The following is a 23,761-nucleotide window of genomic DNA, read 5'->3' on the forward strand; positions in this document are numbered from 1 at the left end:
AGTTACTGACCACTACTAATGTAAATCCAGCGAGTCGCGCACATTTTTCGCTCCGTTTTGAACTCTTGGACATTTTTTTACTATTTTTAAAATCAATATTTTACCACACTGACCTTTCATCTGGATATAACCGGTTGTTTTTGACTAACTTACACAGCACCCATCCACATTAACGCGAGTATGGGAAGGTTCGTTTGAGCAAGGCCTGTTTATTCTGTTTCACTGGGTAAGTCTGAACTCAAATGTGTACTTTACCTGCCGTTTGCTCTTCTTATTAGCAAAAAGAAACAACAACAAAATGTTTAGTCTGACCAAAACTCGGGTTTGTGTGTCGTCACCATCTGCCTCCCTTTACTTTAAGCTGTTTCGCTCGCTAGCCATTTAATGTTAGTTAACCGCCGTTGTCGTTTCTTTAATAACAAAAGTCTTTAACATTAGTTTCAAGAGTTGCTAGATGATCTGGTTTGTTAGCTTTGCTTTAGTAGCTCTTAAACCATATCAAACCGCGCGCGCTCGCATCTGGTGGAGTCACAACAAACATTAAATTGTACGGAAACTCAGTCGGTAAAGTCTGTAAAAGCCGTCGCCTTCGTAACGCGTTATAACGTTTTCTTTATCGTGATTTATATAAGTGTTTGCCACAAATGTATCAACGTTTAAAGCACGCCGCCGCTGTTTTACCGTCTAGACATTCCGCGCCAGGATTTCAAAAAATGTTTACCTGCGCGGGACACTCTTTCCACTTCCTCTAAGGTCTCTCGTGCTGCGCTCCTATTGGCTGCTGTTTATCAAATGGGCGCGTCGGTGAGTCCGTTGGGCTCGATGATTCGACAGAACGCACGTCAGTTACCGCCAAGATCGAGCTGCTGTTTTGATTAGATTAGATTTAATTTGATTTGATTTTTTTTTAAATAACTTACGTCAACCAGAGATAGAGAGAGAGAGCCAATGGATATCTAGCGTTAACTACTTCATCAGCAGAGTTTTAATTAAATGCTATCACGCGATTATTAAAATGTTGTCACCCGGCAAACATAATGCAGTCAAGAAAAGGTAAGATTATCCTTCCGAAGATAGTTTACTGTAATAATGTTGCTATGAATGAGTCACGGTGAAGAATTCAAAGCCAAGTAATTTGAGATTAATAACAAAAAGGTAAACATTAACTGGCAGTGAGACATGCGTTTATAAAGTGGTGAAATCGGTGCAAAATCACAGTAACCACCATGGTTGGCGTTAAAATGGCGCAAAAGATTAATAAACATCGATACTATCATGGTGACATACAATTGCTTATAATTACTACTGCTTGTCTAGTGTTGTCAGTGTATTGTGGTAGAGTTTTTAAGGCTTTTACAATTGTTTTATAGCATCTTTGAGTTGCTCCTATCAGTGTATTAACTCCAAGATAGCTAATAAAATCTATTACATTCTTCTGCTAAGGTGGAAAATGTCGAGTACAACGACTGAGTCTCAAAACCTGACCCAGACATCTCATTCTAAGGTTAGTACCTAGGAAGCTTTTACCTAAATCTTTCTCATTCTTTAACAGAAAGCTTGCCATATCTCAAACTGGAATGGATAAGCTTGTATCTTATCATCATCTTTGCTTTCTCCATTTTGCTGGATAGGATGAAGCCTTTGTAGCACCACAAGTCCCAGTAAAAACTCCAAGGAAAGGACTTGGCCACGGTACAGGATCAGGAGAGAACCAGCCGAACATGGGTTCTCTCACTACGCCGACAAAAGGAAGGGAAGCGGGTTCGGGTTCTGGAGAGCCTTGGACTCCAACCTCCAACCTCAAAATGCTGATCAGTGCAGCTAGTCCCGACATCAGGAACCGAGAGAAAGAGCTGTGCATGGACACCGATGGAGGGGAAGCCCTTGATTCTACACAGGTAAAGGAAAAATAAATAAATAACACTTTACAAAGGCTTATTCCTGTGTATTAACCTATATAAAAGTATTGGAAGGCAGAGATGTGACCAAGTCGACTTTGCTCGAGTCCCAAGTCAGTCTCACATCTTGAGGCACAAGTCTCAAGTCTACATGTAGATGAAGTCAAGTCCATATCATTAATGTCAAGTCTCAAGTCTAAATGTAGAACTCCCAAGTCAAGTCAGAACAAATCAAGAGTCCAGTATCAATTTAATATCTTAAAGTAAACTAAATATCTAGGACTTTTCAATGCAATATGGTTTTAATAGGATAAAAACTTGGTAAGAGCATCATGAGTTTGATTTATATAATCACGTTTCAACTTCAATAAATTCAATCATTCCATACAAATTCAGAAAACAGAATTTAAATTCAGTCGTCTGCTGGAACAAATCTCATCACTTTCAATCTGAGTCATTTACACAAACACAAGATCTCAAGTCAAGACTTTAGAAACCTTTTCAAGTCATCAAAGTACAAGTCAAAGTCAAATCACTCTGACATATTGGACATAACAGACACCAGTCTGATGAGTCGCGATGTTCAGAATAGTGCGTTCCTTATCTGATGTTTTCTCTAATCGACCTGCAGGACGCTGAACAGGGGGAGGAGGCCGAGAAACTGATCAGCAGGAAGGAGAAGAGTCTGGGTTTGCTCTGTCACAAGTTCCTCGCTCGCTACCCAGATTTCCCCGATCCTGCCCTCAACAACGACATCTGCCTGGACGACGTGGCCACCGAACTCAGTAAGTCTGCTGTATTCTCATATATTACCTATTCTATAAGAACCGGTTCACTTGTTGGCCCTGAGGAAGAACGCTGACTTGGCTTCACAGGTGCACATTGGAAGTTGGTTTGTTCAGACTGTGAGGAGCAATGAAGAAAAACAAATCCGAGGCAATATTCTCTTAGAAAAAAGTTAAAAAGCCTTTAGATTCAGATCGCCATGTTCATATGCACATGTGAGGAATTTAGCTTGGTACGCTGATGCGGTGCAAATAGCAGACAGACAAAAACAAAACAATAACAATAAAGTGGCATCCAGTGCAATATTCAGACACAAGCAATAGACAATAGGCAATAAGCACATATTCAACCAGTACAATTAACGGTTAAAAACGGGAATCGCACTAGAAAATATGAATGTAAATATAAAAACGTACAGAACAGCAAACTAAATGGTGGCTAATTCATGGTATTACAGATTTAAAAGCTGCACTGACGCTGGTGGCAGTACAGGCTTCCTACACCGGCCTGGAAAGTTTGGAAATGTGTGGGAAAATACCCCCAAAAATTGGAGATTGCACAGTCATTTTCGAGAAGTATTGAACAATACTGTACTGTCCTGGTATATATACGACTACACATTTTCTGTGGTTGTAGACCCCAGTCATCTCACATATTCTGATATTTGTCGATGTGAAGAATAATGTTCATTTATAGAGTGATGTGGCAGAGTTAGTAGGGGCAAGATGGCTCTGTGTAAATCATACCCGACAGCAATATCTTCAAATCAGGAAATGAAGATCTGAAAGATTTTGAAATCCGAACTGTGTAGGAACCCTGTGTGCACTGGGCAGGTGATTTGATTTTCTTCATTGCTCTTCAGACTGTTTCACTTACTTTGGTTTGAATTTCGTATCTCCTATGGTCATTTCAGTTTCTTTTCTATGATCTGATTCTTTCACTAATGGTGACACCAATTCATATTAGAGCTGAACAATTAATTGAAAAAGAATCGAAAACGCAATATGAACTACTGCAGTTTCCAAATGGCAGAGGCTGCAATTAATTGCTTAAGAGAGAGTTTCGTCCAAACTGGATTTTTAAACAAAGTGTTTTAGAGCTGCAGGTAATCTTTGGTCCATGAATGAAGTACAGTATTGGTGAAAACCTTTCATCAGACTCAAACCCAGTAAATCCTGCAGACTGACATCTAATTTTCTTTTCACTCTTCTTTTCTTCAGTCACTTTTCTTTAAACAATTTTAAAGTTCTAAAAGATGTATGACACGAAAATAATAATAATAATAATACGTTTATTTATATAGCACCTTTCAAGAACAGACGTCACAAAGTGCTTCACAAAGAACAAAGAAAGCAAAAATAATACACAGAGCAGCAGACAGTAATTGCAGACATCCAGCTAAAAACACAAGACATCCCAGAAAAGGATAAAGAAAATGACACGAAAATGTATGACACGAAAATGTGATGATATGAATCACAGTTGAAATCACAATTGCAATGTTCTGTCAAATAATCACACGTAGATTTTTTTTGTCAGTATCTTTCAGCCCTAATTCATTATGATTAACACACGTGTGTATTTTTCCCCCCTCCCATTCGCACAGGTGTGGAGCGGCGGCGCATTTACGACATCATGAACGTGCTGGAGAGCCTGCACATGGTGAGCCGCTCGGCCAAGAACCGCTACACCTGGCACGGCCGCGCCAACCTCACCCAGACGCTGGCCATCCTGAGGCAGGTGGGCGAGGAGCACCGCTACGGCCAGCAGATGCAGCAGATCCGGCAGCGCTGCCTGGACAAGGAGTTCGACTTCGACGGGGAGGAGAGGGAGAACGAGGAGGCGGCGGAGGACGGGGAGCCGGGACAGAAGGAGATGTTCTTTGTGGAGCTTCCGGGAGTCGAGTTTAAAGCCGGTGAGAGACCGGAGAGCTTCGTCAGGACTCGAGTCACAGTTTTAATTGAGACTTGACTTGATGCATCAAGAGCAGACTTGAGACTTGACTTGGGTTCTGGTGACTTGGGACTTGACTCTGACTTGTACTTTGATGACTTGAAAAGGTTTCTAAAGTCTTGACTTGAGATCCTGTGTTCGTGAAAATGACTTTTGATGAGATTTGTTCCAGCAGACGGCTGAATTTAAATTCTGTTTTCTGAATTTGTATGGAATGATTGCATTTATTGAAGTTGAAACTGATTCTAGAAATCAAACTCATGATGCTCTTACCAAGTTTTTATCCTATTAAACCATATTGCATTGAAAAGTCCTAGATATTTAGTTTTCTTTAAGATATTAAATTGATACTGGACTCTTGATTTGTTCTGACTTGACTTGCTGTTCTACATTTAGACTTGAGACTTGACATTAATGACATGGACTTGACTTGGTAATCTACACTTAGACTTGGGACTTGACTTGAGACTTGTGCCTCAAGACATGAGTCACACCTCTGGTTCAGACAGTTCAGAGCCTAGTACTAGATCTAAATTCCTCCATTTTGTTTGAACTGGCTGAATTCCGTTTACTATGTTAATGCACATAAACCAAAATTTCCTGGTTTTGTGGTGCGCAGCTCTGATAACTTGGTTCCCCTTTTGCTTTCTCCAGCTTCTGTAAACAGCCGGAAAGACAAATCTCTAAGGGTGATGAGCCAGAAGTTTGTCATGCTCTTCCTGGTTTCCAACCCTCGTGTGGTCAGTCTGGACGTGGCTGCCAAGATCCTGATTGGAGAGGACCAGGCCGCGGATCAAGACAAAAACAAGTTCAAGAGTGAGTACACAGTAGTGTTGTTTCAATGCTGATACCAAGACAGGAATTTCGGTACTCAATACTTTTCAATTTTTTCCCTATGTATGAAACATTAAGTGGGCAATGGCCAAATCGCTGTGTAAAATGGCATTTATAACTTAGCTATTTGGTGATGCATGTGTGCATACGCATGATCAAAAGAGTGTCTTGGGGTGGGGGGGGTAGTATTCTGTTATCGCTCACCTCAAAAGCTTTGGACAGGGTGACCCCCCCCCCCCCCCAATATTACCGGTATATCAGTTTTTATAACTTTTAAAAAGAGGTTTAACTTCAAAAACCAATGTTATCAAGTCAGAAACTACTGCCAGGAAATATGATTCAGACTAAAATACAATTAACAGAAATGCACAGTGGAAATGCACTGTAGATGGTCATATTTGTACCACAATGGCATACAGTATATATACACTTATATGATCATGCAGTAACTCCTGTCATGTATTCTGTATGCAGTATGATCAGCTGTGTAAACTCCATCTGATGCTGGGAATAAAATCTATAGAGTTGACTGTGCAGCTGATGACATTGGATGTTTTGGATGCTGTGTTTCATCAGATTGGATGGACTGTGTGTGTGTGTGTGTGTGTCTGTGCTTTTAGTCTGAATCCGTTCAGTGCTGCTGCTGTAATGGCAGAAGGGAATCTCACTGTTTTCTCACCTGTTTGCAGCCAAAGTGCGGCGGCTGTATGACATCGCTAACGTGCTGCGGAGCCTGAAGCTGATAGAGAAAGTCCATGTGACAGAAGAGAGGGGGAGGAAGCCGGCCTTCGAATGGGTCGGCCCCGCAGAATTCCCCAAAGTTAAAGGTAGAGGCAGACTTCCACTACTGCAAGTGACTTAAAAAGAAAATTAACAAGGTGTTGTAAGATCCTGAGGGTAAAAATAGCATGTTTAATGCTGTAATTATTTTGTGGTCCGCAATTTAGAATGCATTTTGTGACTTTACCTTTCTTGAATTTATATTTATGGGTTAAATTTATTTCATGACTTTCCATTTCTCTTGACTATGGATTGATTGTCTAAGTAATTTCTCCTAGTTTCACAGACTAAACGGCAAACTCTGTTTCAGACTCGGACAGCTCCGCATCCGGCGGCTGTCCGTCCACGAAACGCAGGGTGCTGGAGTCCCGCGCCTCGGTGGACAACTGTGCCAAAAACCTCTTTTCGTCACCCGGCGCCAAACGCGGCTTCACCCGACACCCGTCCCTCATCAAGCTGGCCAAGAGCATTCAGGACGACCGCCGCAAGATCAACTCCGCCCCCAGCAGCCCCGTCAAGAACGTCCTCGGTGAGTACAGACGGTGTGTCAGTGGGTCCAGATGAGGAGGATGAGTTTGAATGAGTGTGTGTGTATGTGTGCATGTATCAAGTTCAAATCAAAAAGGACAATGTAGGTTAAAGAAAATGATTCAAAAAGAGTTCAAAGTATCAAATCAATGAACGGTAATAAAAGGTAACGCTTTCCTTCCTTGTTTGTCGCACACCTGGTTCATTAAGCTATCGCCGCATGTATTTTACGTCTCAGCCAGTAAAACTGATGAGAAAATATTTACAGTATGTTCATTAATTGAAATGGCTCTAACATGATGCTTAAGTCCAACATTTGATTTCCCTTTTGGTCTCTTCTCCCCTCAGGTGATTCATCCAACACTGACTTTCCTAACAAAATGGCCCAACTCGCTGCTATCTGTAAGATCCAACTTGACCAGGAGTCGACGTAAGTTTGGCTTCGTTCAGAGTTCAGAATGACTTCACTTTTCCATTTCTGTGGGAAACTGCATCGTTATATGAGAGGATAATTCACCTGTTTCTGTTTCTGTTCCAGGACCAGAGTTAAAGGTTCAAAGCCTGCTGTTACTGCGCCGGCTGCAGCCGCACCGGAGCCAGAACCGAACGCTGCTAAAACGAAGGAGCCGCCACAGGCGCCGGCACTAACTCCGACCCAGGAGCCCAGAGTCAACACTACTGTCCACCTCACCCCCCACACCCCCCTCCCCCACCAGCCCGCAGGGACGATGCCCTATATCCCTGCGCAGTGTTCGCCGCTGATCCCCGTGCTGCTGCCCCAGCAGAGAGGGAGCGGGCCCTACGCCGTGTACCTGCACCCCTCCTCCCTCAGACCGCACCCGCTCGCCAGGCCGCAGCCAACCAGCCTCGCCGTGCGCTCCATGACCTTCGAGGATAAGACGGGCCAGAGTCCGACCGGCCAATCGGCTGCTAAAAGCCAGCCGGCCTCCAGAGCGTCAGACTTCAGCCCCTTGGCGCCCAAACGGCCGTGTTCAGATCCAGTGACGGACAGCAGCCCATCCAAGGCCAAGAGAACCGACCCCAACTTCAAGGTATGAAGTGCCTGCTGCTTCAGCGATTTGATCAACATTAGTCATTTATACTGTATAACATAGTATTGATTTTTACACTTAAAACACTGTTAAAATAAACGGCTATGGGTGATGTACCTTGCATTTCTTGGCTCATGTTGTTGTATTTTTCTTATTCCTGTGGATAACTGGCCAACAACAACATAACGTCATCTCCAGATATAGGAAATCGCTAACTGAAGTAGAAGTAGATGAGGCAGATTGAGGGAAAGTGGGTTCACCAAAAAGTAAATTACAACACTTCCAACATTATGTAACTCCGGGAATGCGTTGAACATTACAGCAGATTGGTGATATATAACAGTGGAAGAGGATCTGAGGGAGGATTTTTTTCCCCTTAAGATGCTTATGATCTTATTTGCCACTATTCAAGATTCTTTTCACAGTATGCAAAACGTTTTCACATTGGTGTTTTAGTTTTTGAGAACATAGCAGCAGTCATTTGTTTGTGTTATTGTAATATTTCAGTGGAACTCAATGCGTAAGAAAACTCGTTAAAACTTGTTTAAACAGCGTGCAAATAGATTTGGTCTCCATTTACTTGTGTAAACTCTGCTATAAAGTGTTTGGCTAGTCCTCTGCCAATTTCTCTACAACAAAAACAACCACTGAAGAAAAGGTGATGCTCTTATTCTCTAGAATTTATAACCTCCTCCTCTCCTTGTCTCCTCTCTCCTCTCCTTGCCTCCTCTCTCCTCTCCTCCTCTCCTTTCCTCTCCTCTCCTCTCCTTGCCTCCTCTCTCCTCTCCTCTCCTTGTCTCCTGTCCTTGTCTCCTCTCCCCTCTCCTCTCCTCTCTCTCCTCTCCTCTCCCCTCTCCTCTCCTCTCCTCTCCTTGCCTCCTCTCTCCTCTCCTCTCCTTGTCTCCTCTCCTCTCCTTGTCTCCTCTCCCCTCTCCTCTCTCTCCTCTCCTCTCCTTGTCTCCTCTCCCCTCTCCTCTCCTCTCCTCCTCTCCTGTCCTTGTCTCCTCCTCTCCTCTCCTCTCCTCCATGGTGGGACACACAAACACACAAACCACTCTCTAATTATAGTAGTGGGATGTCTGACATATTTCTTCTCTCCCCCTCTCTCCTCTCCTCTCTCTCTGGTGTTAGGACACCTCTCCGAAGCTGTGTGAGATCCTGCAGGCTCGTCTGAAATCCCATCGCGGCGGTCACCTGTCCAGCCGGCCCTCCCCCCGCGCCCTCCACCTCGACCCGGAGTTCATCAACACCCCCGGCGGCGCTGCGGCCAATCAGACGCTAGAGCCGAGCGTGGAGACCTTCCTGGAGAGGGAGGACAAGGCGGCGAGCTCCGACAGCGAGGCGGGGTTAACGCCCGTCAGAGCCGTTCCCCTCACGCCCGGACACCTCCACACTGAGGTACACACACACACACACACACACACACACAAACACACTGCTTACTCTGCTTCATTTAAAGGTCTGTGTAGCTCTGGTAGTACCTTGGGTTGTGTGTCTTCCTCCATGATAAAAACCCCAAAATCAGTGATTCTGTGATCTGTTAGAGGAGATTGGAGAATTGTTTTTTTCTCTTTCCATTCACTGCCATTGTATGGAGGAACAGTCTGAAAATCACACTTCTAGCACATAAACGCCAACATAGCAGATTCTGACAATATATAAAAAAACTAGTCATGCTGCTGAATTGTTTTTAAGTGAATCTCTTTCTTTATGTTTATTAAACCTTTCTGTTTGAGCAAGTGTAACACTGAAATCCGGTCGGAGGAAACTTATGCAGATGGAACAAAGAAAATAATATGTTTATCAATAATTGTAAATAGGCAAAAAAAAAAAGGTGGGAGACAGGACTTTGACAAAGCAGATTCTGGCAATATATAAAACACAAGTCTCACTGTTTTTCGCCTATTTACAATTATTGGTAGACATATTATTTTCTTCATTCCATCGAGAATCGCCGATTTTGGGGTTATATCATGGCCAGGAAGCTATACAACCCAAGGTACTACCAAAGTTCAACATCCTTTATTACCGGAGAGGCTTTTGAAACCTAACTCCCAAAAATACAAGCATTTACCGGCAGAATATTTAGGAACAGTCGTGGAAACATGAGGACATTGAGTTTACATCGTTGGAGAAGTGTATTTTTCTCACTGCCTGGACCGTTCTTCTGTTCATTGATTCAACAGCAGTATTTGTGACACTTGTTTCTCTGCCTGTCCAGACTTTGGTGCCGGCAGGATACCTGATCCCCATTTCCCAGCAGTCTCTCCTCGGATACAGGGATCTTCAAGGCTCCGGTGGAGAAAGCAACAAGGCCTCGACCCCCACCTACAACATCTATCACACACCCACTGCAGGTAAAAATGTCATTTAATCTGGTTAAATGTTTGCTCTGAGTCAGGGTGAACCTAGATTTTGTCTTTGGTCCGAACCGTAGTGGAAAATTTTATCTTGGTTTTGTTTTATTTATTTTTGGGGTTTTTTTTAGGCTTGTAAACAAAAGTCACATGGACTCACAAGTAGCTCATTTATTAGACAGAGTTTTGGTAAAATGTCATCCCAGAATTTTTCTGCTCTCTTCGCCGTAATTTACCTTCTCTGGTGTTCAAACCTGTTAAGAACACATGAAGAAATAACTGAATATGAGCATCAGTCCAGACTTCATTTTGTTCTGCTAGGCTTTCCAAGCATGAGGAACTGCTGGCTATCAGATCTTCTTCATGTACCCATAACACCTTGCGGTTTGGGGCTATTTGCTGTAGTTGGTTCAGATCACGCTCTCACTCCCAAAGACCCGCACCCCTGTTTTCTTAGAAGAAGACCGAGAGTCACATTTTCAGGCGTATCAGGGAGATTATTTGGTGAGTTTGAATGGCATTGTTCTCACCTGGTCAAACAAACTGAACTAAAGGAGGAAATACTCCAGAGTTTAAATAAATCGCTCCAAACAAGTGAGAACACACCCATACTTACAGTTTCAGAAGTTTAAAAAATGTTCTTTTCTGGAGATTTCTCACTGTTTCCCACGGTTTGTGTTCCTCAGGCTCCAGACCGCCCCCCGCCCAGGAGATCACCCCCACCAGCCTCCGCCTCCACCGACCCGCCGCCTCGCCGCACTCCGCCCAAAGCCACCGCATCCACAGCCCCAGCCCCGCCATCCTCAACTTCACCCTGCAGAACCTGGGCCTCATCTCGGGGCCCGGCCCGGGAAACGCCTTCGCTCCGCCTCAGACCCCGGAGCGAGGCGACGCCCCGCCCGGCCCGCTGGCCCCCCCGCTGGGCCTGCAGCACAGAGGCATGGTGTTCGTCAAGCCCATGTCCCCCGTTCCCGTCCAGCAGTCTGTGGCTGGGCAGCCGCTCACCCTCATCAGTGTTCAACAGGTAAATAAAAACACTAGGGACGTCCCGTCTCATATATATCGAAATTCAATATATCGCAATACAAAAATGTGACAATATGTAACGTGGGGCAGAAAAATTTATGGTGATATTAGCTCCATTTTCTGCTGTAGTAATCACAAATGAGACGCTTGACCATCACAATTTCACAAGTTCTCCATCCAAATTATATTATTTGCACTTTGTAATGACATTTTTAAATTGTTGTTTACATTCTAGTGAGCCAATGTAATTTCTAGAAATAATATGGGGATTTATCTTATTTTCTCACTAGTATTTTGGATTTCTGTTCAATTCAACCTATAAAACAACATAAAATCCTGCTATTTTCAGTAGGGCTGCAACTAACGATTATTTTCACTGTCGATTAATCTGTCGATTATTTTCTGGATTTCTGGATTAGTTGTTTGGTCTATAAAATGTCAGAAAATGGTGAAAAATGTGGATCAGTGTTTCCCAAAGCCCAAGATGACGTCCTCAAATGTCTTGTTTTGTCCACAACCAAAAGATATTCAGTTTACTGTCATAGAGGAGTAAAGAAACCAGAAAATATTCACATTGAAGAAGCTGGAATCAGAGAATTTGGACTTATTTTTCTTAAAAAATTACTCAAACCGATTATCAAAATAGTTGGCGATTAATTTAATATTTGACAACTAATCGATTAATCGTTGCAGCTCTAATTTTCAGTATGCTGATGTCAGAGAGAATTTTACCTACTCTGTGATTTCCAATTAAAGCCGTCACACCGGCAGCGGACTAACTGAACTCTTGTCTGTGTATCGCAGCCTCTGATGACCACGCCCAAAGGGACGGGCCTCCCCCCGCACAGCTTCTTCCACACCCCCGTCTCCCTGTCGCCGCTGGCCGCCGTGGTAACCACCGGCGGACACTCGGCCCCCAAAACTGTTTACATCCCTCAGAGGAAGCTGGAAGTCAGCACCGAGGAATCCTGAGGCTGTGTTATGAGATGCGTAAAACGTGTGTGTGTGTGTATGGGTGTGATGTTTGTGTTGTGGGTGGTGTCTTTTTGGGGTTTTTTTGTTTTTGTTTTTTTTTACCTCAGCTGGCTCGGTGTTCTTCCACAGCCGTATGTGGAAGCTAGAGGAACGGACTTAACATTTCACCGGCTTCATCCTCATCACAGCCAGCAAAAATAGCTGTGATGCCGAAGGGACACACGGACAGAAATAAGGTTTACCTTGGACCATTTCATACCCGGTTCACCAGATCCTGATGAACACCATATTATCATGCTCGGTATGATGCGGCAGAGAGTCTCTAACTGCATTCCAGAGGACATTACCAAATGGTGAAGGGTTATTTTTCGTAGTAGTTTGAGTAATTTCTGCCAATGTGGGTGATGTGAATGCCAAAAAAACCCAAACTTTTTTACTCTTCAAGTTGACGAGCATAGCGAATGTCGCATCTGTGCCATAGAGAAGAACAACGAATTCACCTCAGCCTAAAAGAAATGGGGAGTTAATGACTGAAAGAAAGGTTTGCTTGGAACGCATTGTAGATTGATTATTTTTGTCTGTAAAGTAAAAATCTAAGAGTAAGATTACAGCTTTTGCACATATGTACATGTTAACTGTTACCCTTTAAAAGTGGAATTGTTAAGATGAATATTTGTGATGGATTCTAAGAATAATCAGACATGTTGAGGAATTTAATTTATAAGAAATTACCTTCATTTCAGATGTCAAACTAAATGGAAAATGGTAAATAAATTTTTAATACTGTTTCTAAGAATATCGCCTGTTTTTATTTCACATCAGCAGGGTTTTTCCATTACTTTTCCCCCCTTCCTGTCTTTCTTGGTCATTGTAGTCTGTCCATATGTTACTGAAACTGCGACGTGTTCATATTAGGATGTCCAGACGTCAATTACATGCTTCCAGGTCCAGTCATTTATGAACACAATCCTATAGCATGCGGTGGCGGGTCGTTCCTCCATGCAGCTGTCACTCAGTTTAGCGATAGCCGGAGTTTCCAGTGTCTCTTTAAATCCACAACAAATGTTTGATTAGCTGCTGCGTGGGCTTCTCTCACCCCGCGATGCTCGGGTCGGGGGGCTCGGCTTTGTCACAAGTTATTTTAGGAGGATTGATTCACTGAAGCGTCATCGGTGAGCCGTGGTGATGGAGATGGGACGGTATTTAAGCGGCTCCTAAGCTGCGTTCAGGAGCCTTTGCTTCACTGCGGCTAAGTTAGAACAGGGAAGAGTACAGGCTTGGATTGAAGGTAAGGACTGATTTTCCCTTTGTGTTAAAGCATCGCTCTGTTTGTAAAGTGGGATAATACAACAGCAGCAGAATCTGGTTTATAATTAGGCCATTTATATGCTGTCATCCTCTGCAACTTCAAATACATTGTGTTTTTTCTCTTATCAAAATTGCACAAAACCCTCAAGAGTCGTTCTGTGTGAGAATACTGATTCGTCTCAAGTGAACTCAGAAATTTCCAACAGTATTTGACAGAGGTGGGGACTTGAGTCACATGACTTTGACTTGTCAGTTTTAATTGCTTGAGACTTGACTTGGGTTCTGGTGACTTGGGACTCGACAGTGACTTGTACTTTGATGACTTGAAAAGGTTTCTAAAGTCTTGACTTGAGATCTTGTGTTTGTGTAAATGACTTAGATTGAAAGTGACTGAATTTAAATTCTGTTTTCTGAATTTGTATGGAATTTGTATGGATTTCTATCTAATCAGTTTCAACTTCAATAAATTCAAACTCATGATGCTTAATAGGATACCAAGTTTTTATCCTATTAAAACCATATTGCATTGAAAAGTCCTAGATATTTAGTTTTCTTTAAGATATTAAATTGATACTGGACTCTTGATTTGTTCCTTGCTGTTTAGACTTGAGACTTGACATTAATGACTTGGACTTGGCTTAGTCTACATGTAGACGTGAGACTGACTTGGGACTCGAGCGAAGTCGACTTGGTCCCACCTCTGGTGTCTGGTGGGTGCTGGTTGTTTGTCCCTTGCCTGTCTGAAGTCTCAGTGAAGCCTCTATTCCTGGAACATCACATACCGCTCCTGTGATGTGACCGCCTGCTCTGATAGGAGGGAAAACAGGAATGTGGGACAGAAGGCCAGACAGGCAGCGCGTTTAGTTTAGTTTAGTTTAGTTTAGTTTAGTTTAGTTTAGTTTATTCAACAATAGAAAGACAAGATAGACACAATAAAAACAATAAAAAATGCATCTAGACAAGGATAACGCAATAAAGTCAACAGACTTATTTCCATTGTGCTCCTTGATGTGTCAACGCCAAGATGGCGCAGATTGAAAAGTCCAGTCAGGCGGTGTCCTCAACAACAAACCATTTCAAACTAAAAACACATGTGGTAAAACAGGTTCAAGCAACAATAACCCAATTAACACAACCAAACACAAAACAAATTCAATCTAAATTATTCCTTGACTAATGCTCCTAAAGAGATGTGATTTAAGCACTGCCATATCTCTCTGCATCCCAAACAGCCAGACTATTTAGGTTACACCATAGAATTTAGAGAAGGAGAGAAGAGGATGGTGCCAGACCGTTCAGTGCTTTATAACTTAGGAGAACTCAACTCAACTCAACTTTATTTACATAGCACCTTTCATACAAGCATGCAGCCCAAAGTGCTTCACATAGCAAAATTACAACAATAAAACAATAAAATGTTAAAAAATCAATTAATAAGAGTCAATAATATAAAGTAAAAATACAATAAAATAAACACCAGGGATAAAAATAAAGTAAAAACCAATGATTAGAACTTAAAAACTAAGGCTATAACATTACTCCAAATTAAAAGCCAGATTCAAAAGATAGGTATTTAATTTCCTTTTAAAAATACAGAGAGAGCTTGCCATTCTAATATCCAGAGGCAGTGATTTCCGCAGTTTAGGGGCATGAAAACAGAAGGCGCTCTCACCAGTGCTTTTATGGGACACATAAGGAAGATTTAAAAGAAAAGCGGTGGAGGACCTTAGTGATCTGGCTGGAACATAAAATGAAAGAACATCTCTGATGTAGGGAGGAGAAAGGTCATTTAAAGCTTTATAAACAAGTAAAAGAACTTTAAAATCAATTCTAAAAGATACAGGTAGCCAGTGCAGTGTCTTAAGCAGTGGGGTCATGTGATCCATTTTCTTTGTTTTGGTTAAGACTCTGGCCGCAGCATTCTGAACCAGCTGTAGTTTTCTTATAGACTTTTTAGGTAATCCAGTAAAAAGGGAATTACAATAGTCTAAACGGCTAGTAATAAAAGCGTGAATATTTCAGCATCTTTCTGAGTTAAAAAAGGTCTGACTTTGGCGATATTCCTAAGATGAAAAAAGGATGTTTTAATGACCTTGTTATAATGAGAATTAAAATTTAAATCGGACACTAAAATCACTCCCAAATTTGTGATGTTAGTTTTAATCTGTTTGCTAAGACCACCAAGCAAGAAGGATCTGAAAGTCTGCTGCTGCCTGTGCTGGGAGCCAAAGTTGGTTGATCAATACGGGGGTGATGTGATCATATTTCTTAGTTCCGGTATATGGAGCAGTTAGACCTACAGCATTAAAATACTTCTTACAGGTTAATGCATCAATAATTAACACTCTGAAAGAATGAGGACTTTTACTTTTGATAACTTAAATACATTTTACTGCTACTTATACTTTCACTTAAGTAACATTTTGAAAGCAGGTCTTTTACTTATTACGTATTTTTCCATTGTGGTATTTGCTACTTTTACTTAAATAAAAGATTTGAGTACTTTTTCCACCACTGCCCAAAACCTGCCGGACCACATTTCTTCCTTTCTTGTTTCTTTTCCCTCAGGATGCCAAACTGGGGCGGAGGCTCTAAGTGCGCCGCCTGTGAGAAGACGGTGTACCATGCAGAGGAGATCCAGTGCAACGGCAGGAGCTTCCATAAGACCTGCTTCATCTGCAGTGAGCACGCTGTTCAAACTGTTTAGACCAGTGGGTCTCAACGTGTGGTCCGGGGACCACCAGGGGTCCTTGAGGGGGTTCCAGGGGGTCCCCAGCAAGTTGATGAATTGTTAAACTTCAGCATTATTTCATTTACAAGAAGTGAACACAATTAGAGAATGTAGAAGAATGACTCTTTTGATCATAGTTTCACTGTTATCTCTCTATCTACAGCACAGACAGTCATGGAATTCTGGACAAAATCATATCTAGCAATAAAAATATTGTCCGAAAGACAAAAACTCATCAAATGGGGGTCCGTGGCTCCAATGTGGACTAAATTAGGGGTCCTTGATATGAAAAAGGTTGAGAATCACTGGTTTAGACCTCTCACTTCACTAGAGAGAGTCATGGTGGACGATCCAGAAACTAAGTTCCCTGAGAGCCTGCTGGCCTGGTTAGACCAGTTCCTGTTAGTCAAGTTTATTTGTATAGCCATTGATCACAGTCTCAAAGGGCTTCACACACCCTATCCTTCGGAAAAAAAAGTATTTCCTACTTTCACATGAACGCACTCCACAGTTGGATGATTAAGTCGGAAACTAACCCAAACCCAAGTCTCCGAGTTACGACACAATGGTGACCTTTAACCTAAAAAAGTTTAGTGTCAGTCAACATTAAAAAAAACACATACACACACGCACTTTTATTGCAAGTTCTTTCTTAGCCAGACTAACCGGACATTTGTTTGAATGAAATTCATCAAATTAGCTTTGTTTAGATGCAGGACGTCCGTGTTTGTTCACAATTGGACCCTCAGTGACAACAAGGAAAAGTTTCCATGAAAACCTCATTAGGAAAATTAGAAACCTTGGGAAGGGCCTCACAGAGAGGGATCCACCTTCCAGAATGGTCAGCTGTGCAGTGGGTGTAGTGGAGGAAAGGAGGAGGCAGTGGAGGAAAGGAGGAGGTAGTGGAGGAAAGGAGGAGGAGGTAGTGGAGGAAGTAATGGAGGAAAGGAGGAGGTAGTGGAGGAAAAGAAAAGGTAGTGGAGGAGGTTGTGGAGGAAAAGAGGAGATAGTGGAGGAGAGGATGAGGAGGAAAGGAGGAGGCAGTGGAAGAAATGAGGAGATAGTAAAGGAAAGGAGGAGGTAGTGGACAAAAGTAGGAGATAGTAAAGGAAAGGAGGAGGTAGTGGAGCAAAGGAGGAGGCAGTGGAGGAGAGGAGAAAATAGTAAAGGAAAGAAAAGGTAGAGGAGAAAAGGAGGTAGAGGAGGACAGGAGGAGGCAGTGGAGGAAAGGAGGAGGTAGTGGAGGAAAGGAGGAGATAGTAAGGGAAAGGAGGATGTAGTGGAGTAAAGGAAAGGAGGAGGTAGTGGAGTAAAGGAGGAGGTAGTGGAGGAGAGGAGGAGATAGTAAAGAAAAGAAAGGGGTAGAGGAGGAAAGGAGGAGGTAGTGGAGGAAAAGAGGAGATAGTGGAGGAGAGGATGAGGAGGAAAGGAGGAGGCAGTGGAAGAAATGAGGAGATAGTAAAGGAAAGGAGGAGGTAGTGGACAAAAGGAGGAGATAGTAAAGGAAAGGAGGAGGTAGTGGAGCAAAGGAGGAGGCAGTGGAGGAGAGGAGAAAATAGTAAAGGAAAGAAAGGGGTAGAGGAGAAAAGGAGGAGGTAGAGGAGGAAAGGAGGAGGCAGTGGAGGAAAGGAGGAGGTAGAGGAGGAAAGGAGGAGGTAGTGGAGGAAAGGAGGATGTAGTGGAGTAAAGGAGGAGATAGTAAAGGAAAGGAGGAGGTAGTGGAGTAAAGGAGGAGGTAGTGGAGGAGAGGAGGAGATAGTAAAGGAAAGAAAGGGGTAGAGGAGGAAAGGAGGAGGTAGTGGAGGAAAAGAGGAGGTAGTAAAGGAAGGGAGGAGAAAAAGAGGAGGTAGTGGAGGAAAGGAGGAGGAGGTGGAAGAAAGGAAGAGAGGAGCCTATAAAAGCACCAGCTGCACTTATTTCTTTTTAAACTCTTGTCCTTCTCTTCCCCCTCTTCCTCTCTTGGTGAAGGGGTTGTAAGTCCAGTTTTTCGTGGCTTCGTCCCTTAGTTTTCTTATAACGGTTCTGGTGGTTTACTCTGGTTTGGCTGGACCTCCTGACCTGCTGGTCTGGTCTGGTTGTGGTTCTCTTGTGACGGAGCCAAGGTTTAAAACCAGAGCTCACAGCTGCAGAGCGGCTGAGCCAGGGACAGAGATGGAGAGAGTTATATTAAAGCCCCAGACAGGTTCACTGTTCTCTCCACAAACAAACAGCACACTTCAGTCCCTCCCTGCTAACTGGGACTGGATGGATGAGAGTCTGCTGATTGGTAGATTGTCCTGCTGGGAAATGTGAAATGCAGTGAGCTCATCCATCTGTTAAGTGTTCATCTTTACCCGAACCTTCGACCCTCTCCTCGTCTCCTAGAAATAGAAACACAAGACATCTGACTAAACGTAACGCCACTGTTGACTGACAAAGCTAGGTAGGTGGGAGCTTTTTTTAGCTTCTGATACTCCGCCATGCCACTTTGAAGAGCCTGAACAACAGAAACCATTTCACCCAGCCTAACATTAAATGGATAGCTGATTTAAAATATTATCTTCTCTGTGTCTGTGTGTAAAGTTCCCACTGTGTTTCCTCTGCAGTGAGCTGCAGGAAGGCACTGGACAGCACGACGGTCGCAGCACACGAATCTGAGATCTACTGCAAATCCTGCTATGGCAAGAAATACGGGCCAAAAGGCTACGGATACGGGCAAGGAGCCGGGGCGCTGAGCTCGGACCCTCCCAGACTGAATGTAGACCTGCAGCCTCATGAGTAAGTCTTCACACTGGGTTAGACCGGTGGATCAGTTTTGGAGACGTTATCGGGCTAAGTAAACCCCAAACCCAAATCTGTCTAAAGAACAGAACTTGAACGGATAGAACGGTCTTTCCCATTCAAATCAGCGTTCCTGGGCGGTCGAAGCGGCGGCCATTTTGATGTGACCCGTTGGATTAGCTTCTGTATGAAGCGACTTACAGCAAGTCACTGAGTAGTCAGGGGGCCAATTCAGAATAGTGCTTCCAATATGAATTTTGCTAACACGTTTGGATAAAAGCTGACAACATATTTTTTTTTAAGTATACAATGATAAAATGGCCCAAAAATAATTTTCTGAGATGACAACACAGCTAGAACACATGTAAAGGGGTTAAATATTAATACTGGATAGGTTGTCTGCGTTTACCCAGAGGCATTATCTTAATTTGCAATATCAGTTTTGGCCCCCTGACTAGAGCTGAGAGGTTTTACAGCAAGAACCAAAGCAGCTTCTCTGTCTCCTTGCTGCCATGCTAATGCTAACATGCTAATGTTGACTAGAAGAGCTAGAGAGAGAAGTACAGTCTGTGATAGCTAACATTAGCTATAACAGACTCATCTGCTCAGTTCTCTAATGCCCAGACTTGTGTTGTCACCGTAGCAACTAACACTTCAAATTCCATAATCGCCATTTTATTCTGCACTAGCCAAATTACCATGACAAACAGTGGAGGAACCGTTCTGTCCATTCAAGTTCTGTGGGTAAAAACCGCACTAGTGAAATTGCCATCTGCTACTGGCTGATCTTTGGTGCCAGGTGATTTTGGGACATAAAAATTGTCAAATTCAAAGATATTGAATATTGGCAGCTGTTGGCCTTTAAAACCCCATATCAGTCGAACCGGTCATTCCTATGCTCCCAGGGTCCTATGTTCCCCAGATTTATATGGCACATAATGGGAACATGACAAAGGGTCCTATGTTCCCAGGGTTCTATGTTCCCCAGTTCTAGGGTTAGGGTTAGAGACCTTCAAAATCAAATAAAATGATAACCATTGGTTTTGTTGTGTTTATATAGCTGTTTTGAAGCCTTGTTCCAATAAAAAAAACTGGATAATATTTATGAAATATTTTAAATTGAAACGGTTTAATGTGTGTTAACAGAATAGCCTATTTAACTGGGGAACATAGGATCTTGGGAACATAGATACGCTCCCGTCGAACCCTTGTTCACACTCTGCCCCCTCTTCTGATTCAAACACCAATGATCATCTGTCATCATCAAACCTCTCAGACACTCGTGTCCTCTTGTTGCAGCTCTAAACAGCGTCCGCCTGCCGCTAACTCCAGTCCCAGTAAGTTTGGGCAGACGTTGGGCGGGTCGGACCGCTGCCCCCGCTGCTCCAAAGCCGTGTACGCAGCCGAGAAGGTGATGGGAGCCGGGAAGGTGAGGACACACTGCTGCTCCCTTTTTTATATAGTTTTCTATTTTTATGTCAATTTCGGGTTTTTTTTTTGTCTTTTTATTAACTTTTTAGGTGATACAAAATACATCATACAATTATAATATATTTTAACAAAATTCCATCCAGTTATCCAAAAGTACCACTCTCACTGCACCACAAATTTGCAATACTTACAATATAGCATATCAAAACAGATGTTCAATGGTAAGTATAAATAACAAACAATTTATACAGACACACACACACACACGCAAAACAAAATAATTTCGGTTTAGTTTTTGTTGGTTTCCAGTGTGGGTTTGGTAAATTTAGTGTGGATTTAGTTTAGTTTTAATTTAGCTCCAGTTCTGGTTTTAGTATTTTTGGCTGTTTAATTTATGGCTGTTATTTTTTTTAAAGGTATAGTGATAGAAGTTCCAATGTTGTTGATGTTTCCAACAGGTATTGTGTAATACAATGTATTGTGTGTGTGTGTGTGTGTGTGTGTGTGTGTGTGTGTGTGTAGCCTTGGCACAAAACCTGTTTCCGCTGTGCCTTGTGTGGCAAGGGCCTGGAGTCGACCACAGTGACAGACAAGGATGGAGAGCTGTACTGTAAAGGTACACATACACACACACACACACACACACACACACACACACACAGTAAAAATCTGAATGCTACAAACTCGTCCAGCTGCATCTGATCTTGGTGAGTAGTTTATATTCTGGTTTTCATGGCAGTCAAGAGCTAAATAATCCCCATGTTAAAACTAAGTGGAATATTGCTTTAACACCAAAGCTGACAGTGAGGTTCGTTCTGTCAGCACAGTGAAATAATGTCAGACAAATATTTTTACAAAGTGAATCTTTTTGTCTTTCTCTCCCACACTGTCTTCTCTGTGTTTCTAACAGTTTGCTACGCCAAAAACTTCGGCCCAAAAGGATTTGGACTGGGGAACGCTGCCATGTTGGACGGCCGACAGTGAATGTGTTTGTGTTTGTGGCTTTTGGCCCGCTGTGTGTTGTGTGTTTTTTGTTTTTGTTTTTCATGAAGAGGCAACGCTGAGTTTTACACTGGATATTGTTTATGATACACAAGTATAAAACCTCTAGGGCTTCAGCATGTTGTTGTGAAGGAAGATGGATACATTGAAGAGAAATCAGTTGAAAAATAATTTAAAGGTTACTATCATCCAGAAAAATGATGGAAAATGTTGACTTGAAGCAGGATTGAGTATAGTAACCGTTACATTAGCTAAAAAAAAAACTGAAATATAATTATTACAGACACTTGTGAAAAAGGAGAGGATTACTTCTGGGAATATTTTTAAAGCCACTTAAATAGTAGCAGCTGTAGTATAACGTGCTACAGAAGAAAATTTGTTTATATGCAAACTTGAAATAAATTTACTGAACCTTGTAATTTTCCACTTCTTGTCTTATCTGTACCTTTATACCTCAAATATAGCACAGTAATCTGAATTGAAAGTAATCAGAATACATTACTGAGTTTGGGAAATCCCTTGGATTACATTACTGATTACAGTTTGGATGAAGTAACTAGTAACTGTAATGGAAAATATTTTCAGTAACTGACCAAACTGCTTGTAGGTCGATTCATTTCTTTCCTCCCCTGCTGACTGCTGCTGTCAGAAGACAGTTAACGGCCTCGTTCTGTTACATCTAAATTATTAACAGAATCTTATTTGCATTCATAAATAATCCTGTGTGGTAATTGGAATAAACAAGGCAACAAGTGATTAACAAATGTATCGTGTTAATCTTTCCAAAGCAATTATGTGTGTGCAGCTGAGTGGAGGAGGAGGAGGAGGAGGGGGAGGAGGGAGAGACGTCCTGTCAAACTAACATCAGACTAACATCAGAGAGTTATCTGCTCTGATGAGCTGGAGCTGACAAAACAAAAAACACTCGAGTAAAAACAGCTTCATTTTCCACACAGGAGTCTGTCTGAAACAGCTGTGTGCCAAATTTAACAAGAAGCCGCTGTAAATACTGATAATGAATTATTCAATATTAGTTTTAAGATGATGTTCATCACTATTTTGCGTCTACCAACTAGGTAACGCAGGATATATTCCTGTAGCACATTCAATATTTCTTCTATATTTGCAGTGGTGGAAGAAGTACTCAGATCTTTTACTTAAGTAAAAGTAGAAATACCACAGTATAAAAATACTCTGTTACAAGTAAAAGTCCTGCATTCAAAATGTTACTTATGTAAAAGTACAAATGTATTAGCATCAAAATGTACTTAAAGCAAAAGAAAATGCATGCAAAAATACTCATTATGCAGAACGGCCCATTTCAGAATAATACAGTATATATTATATTATTGAATTATAATTATTGATGCATTAATGTGTAAGCATCACTTTAATGTTGCAGCTGGAAATCTTACAGTAATCTATAATAATGCATCATAATTTATTAGTTGATTATATTTTGTATTAATAATCTGAATCTGCAAAGTAACTAGTAACTTAAGTTATCAAATAAAGGTAGTGGAGTAAAAAGTACAATATTTCCCTCTGAAATGTAGTGGAGTAGAAGTATAAAGTAGCATAAAATGGTAATACTCAAGTAAAGTACAAGTACCTCAAAATTGTACTATAGTACAGTATTCGAGTAAATGTAGTTACTTTCTACTTCTGTATATTTGACAGCAGAGGCCTCCGTCTCAGTTTTGACAGATATCAGATATGAGGATGACAGCAGCTCGTCCATCAAACCACCAGCTCATTATCAATAGTCTGGACAGTTTTTCAACAAGTAGAGAAAAGAGAATTTCCCCTTTGAGAATAAAATAGAGTATCACAAAAAAATCTGGAGTCTCTCACATGAGCGATCTCTTCAGCTGTGCATCTTTCAGAAGAACTGTGCAAAGTGTGCAATGGACAAAGCACCATGATCCTCAGTCACATACAGCATCATCGATTCTCAACTCGACCATCGTGATCTGAGAGTCTGCAGGTTTTTATTCCAACCAAACACTATTAAACACTGTTGAACACTTTGTCCATTACACACTTTGTCTTTGTATCCCACTACTATAATTGGAGAGCGGTTTGTGTGTCCCACCATGGAGAGGAGAGGAGGAGAGGAGAGGAGAAGAGGAGACAGGGAGAGGAGAGGAGGAGAGAGGAGAGGAGAGGAGGAGAGAGGAGACAAGGAAAGGAGAGGACAGGAGAAGAGGAGAGGAAATGAGAGGAGACAAGGAGAGGAGAGGAGAGGAGACAGAGAGGAGAGAGGAGAGGAGACAAGGAGAGGAGACGAGGAGAGGGGAGAGGAGAGGAGGAGAGGAAGGGAGAGGAGACAAGGAGAGG

At 42.2% G+C, this 23,761-nt stretch overlaps 2 protein-coding genes across 2 annotated transcripts; both read left to right on the plus strand.

The window, feature by feature from the left end:
• Nucleotides 1-938: 938 nt before the first annotated feature.
• e2f8 (E2F transcription factor 8) lies at nt 939-12,935 on the plus strand. The gene is made up of 14 exons (XM_071540129.1): nt 939-1,053; nt 1,444-1,504; nt 1,632-1,898; nt 2,530-2,683; nt 4,291-4,599; nt 5,292-5,453; nt 6,161-6,298; nt 6,562-6,780; nt 7,128-7,209; nt 7,318-7,831; nt 8,963-9,229; nt 10,053-10,188; nt 10,875-11,212; nt 12,019-12,935. The coding sequence occupies exons 1-14, from the start codon at nt 1,016-1,018 to the stop codon at nt 12,184-12,186; spliced, it is 2,853 nt and encodes a 950-aa protein (XP_071396230.1). The 5' UTR covers nt 939-1,015; the 3' UTR covers nt 12,187-12,935.
• Nucleotides 12,936-13,441: 506 nt separating this feature from the next.
• On the plus strand, nt 13,442-21,824 carry csrp3 (cysteine and glycine-rich protein 3 (cardiac LIM protein)). The gene is made up of 6 exons (XM_071540128.1): nt 13,442-13,477; nt 16,066-16,178; nt 18,814-18,985; nt 20,288-20,417; nt 20,942-21,035; nt 21,330-21,824. The coding sequence occupies exons 2-6, from the start codon at nt 16,067-16,069 to the stop codon at nt 21,401-21,403; spliced, it is 582 nt and encodes a 193-aa protein (XP_071396229.1). The 5' UTR covers nt 13,442-13,477; nt 16,066; the 3' UTR covers nt 21,404-21,824.
• The last annotated feature ends 1,937 nt before the right edge of the window (nt 21,825-23,761 follow it).

Source organism: Centroberyx affinis, unplaced genomic scaffold (assembly GCF_046629955.1).
Source record: "Centroberyx affinis isolate AG114_WGS23_722 - 3 ecotype Tasmania unplaced genomic scaffold, CSIRO-AGI_Caff_v1 ptg003565l_1, whole genome shotgun sequence".
Classification (NCBI taxonomy): Eukaryota; Metazoa; Chordata; class Actinopteri; order Beryciformes; family Berycidae; genus Centroberyx; species Centroberyx affinis.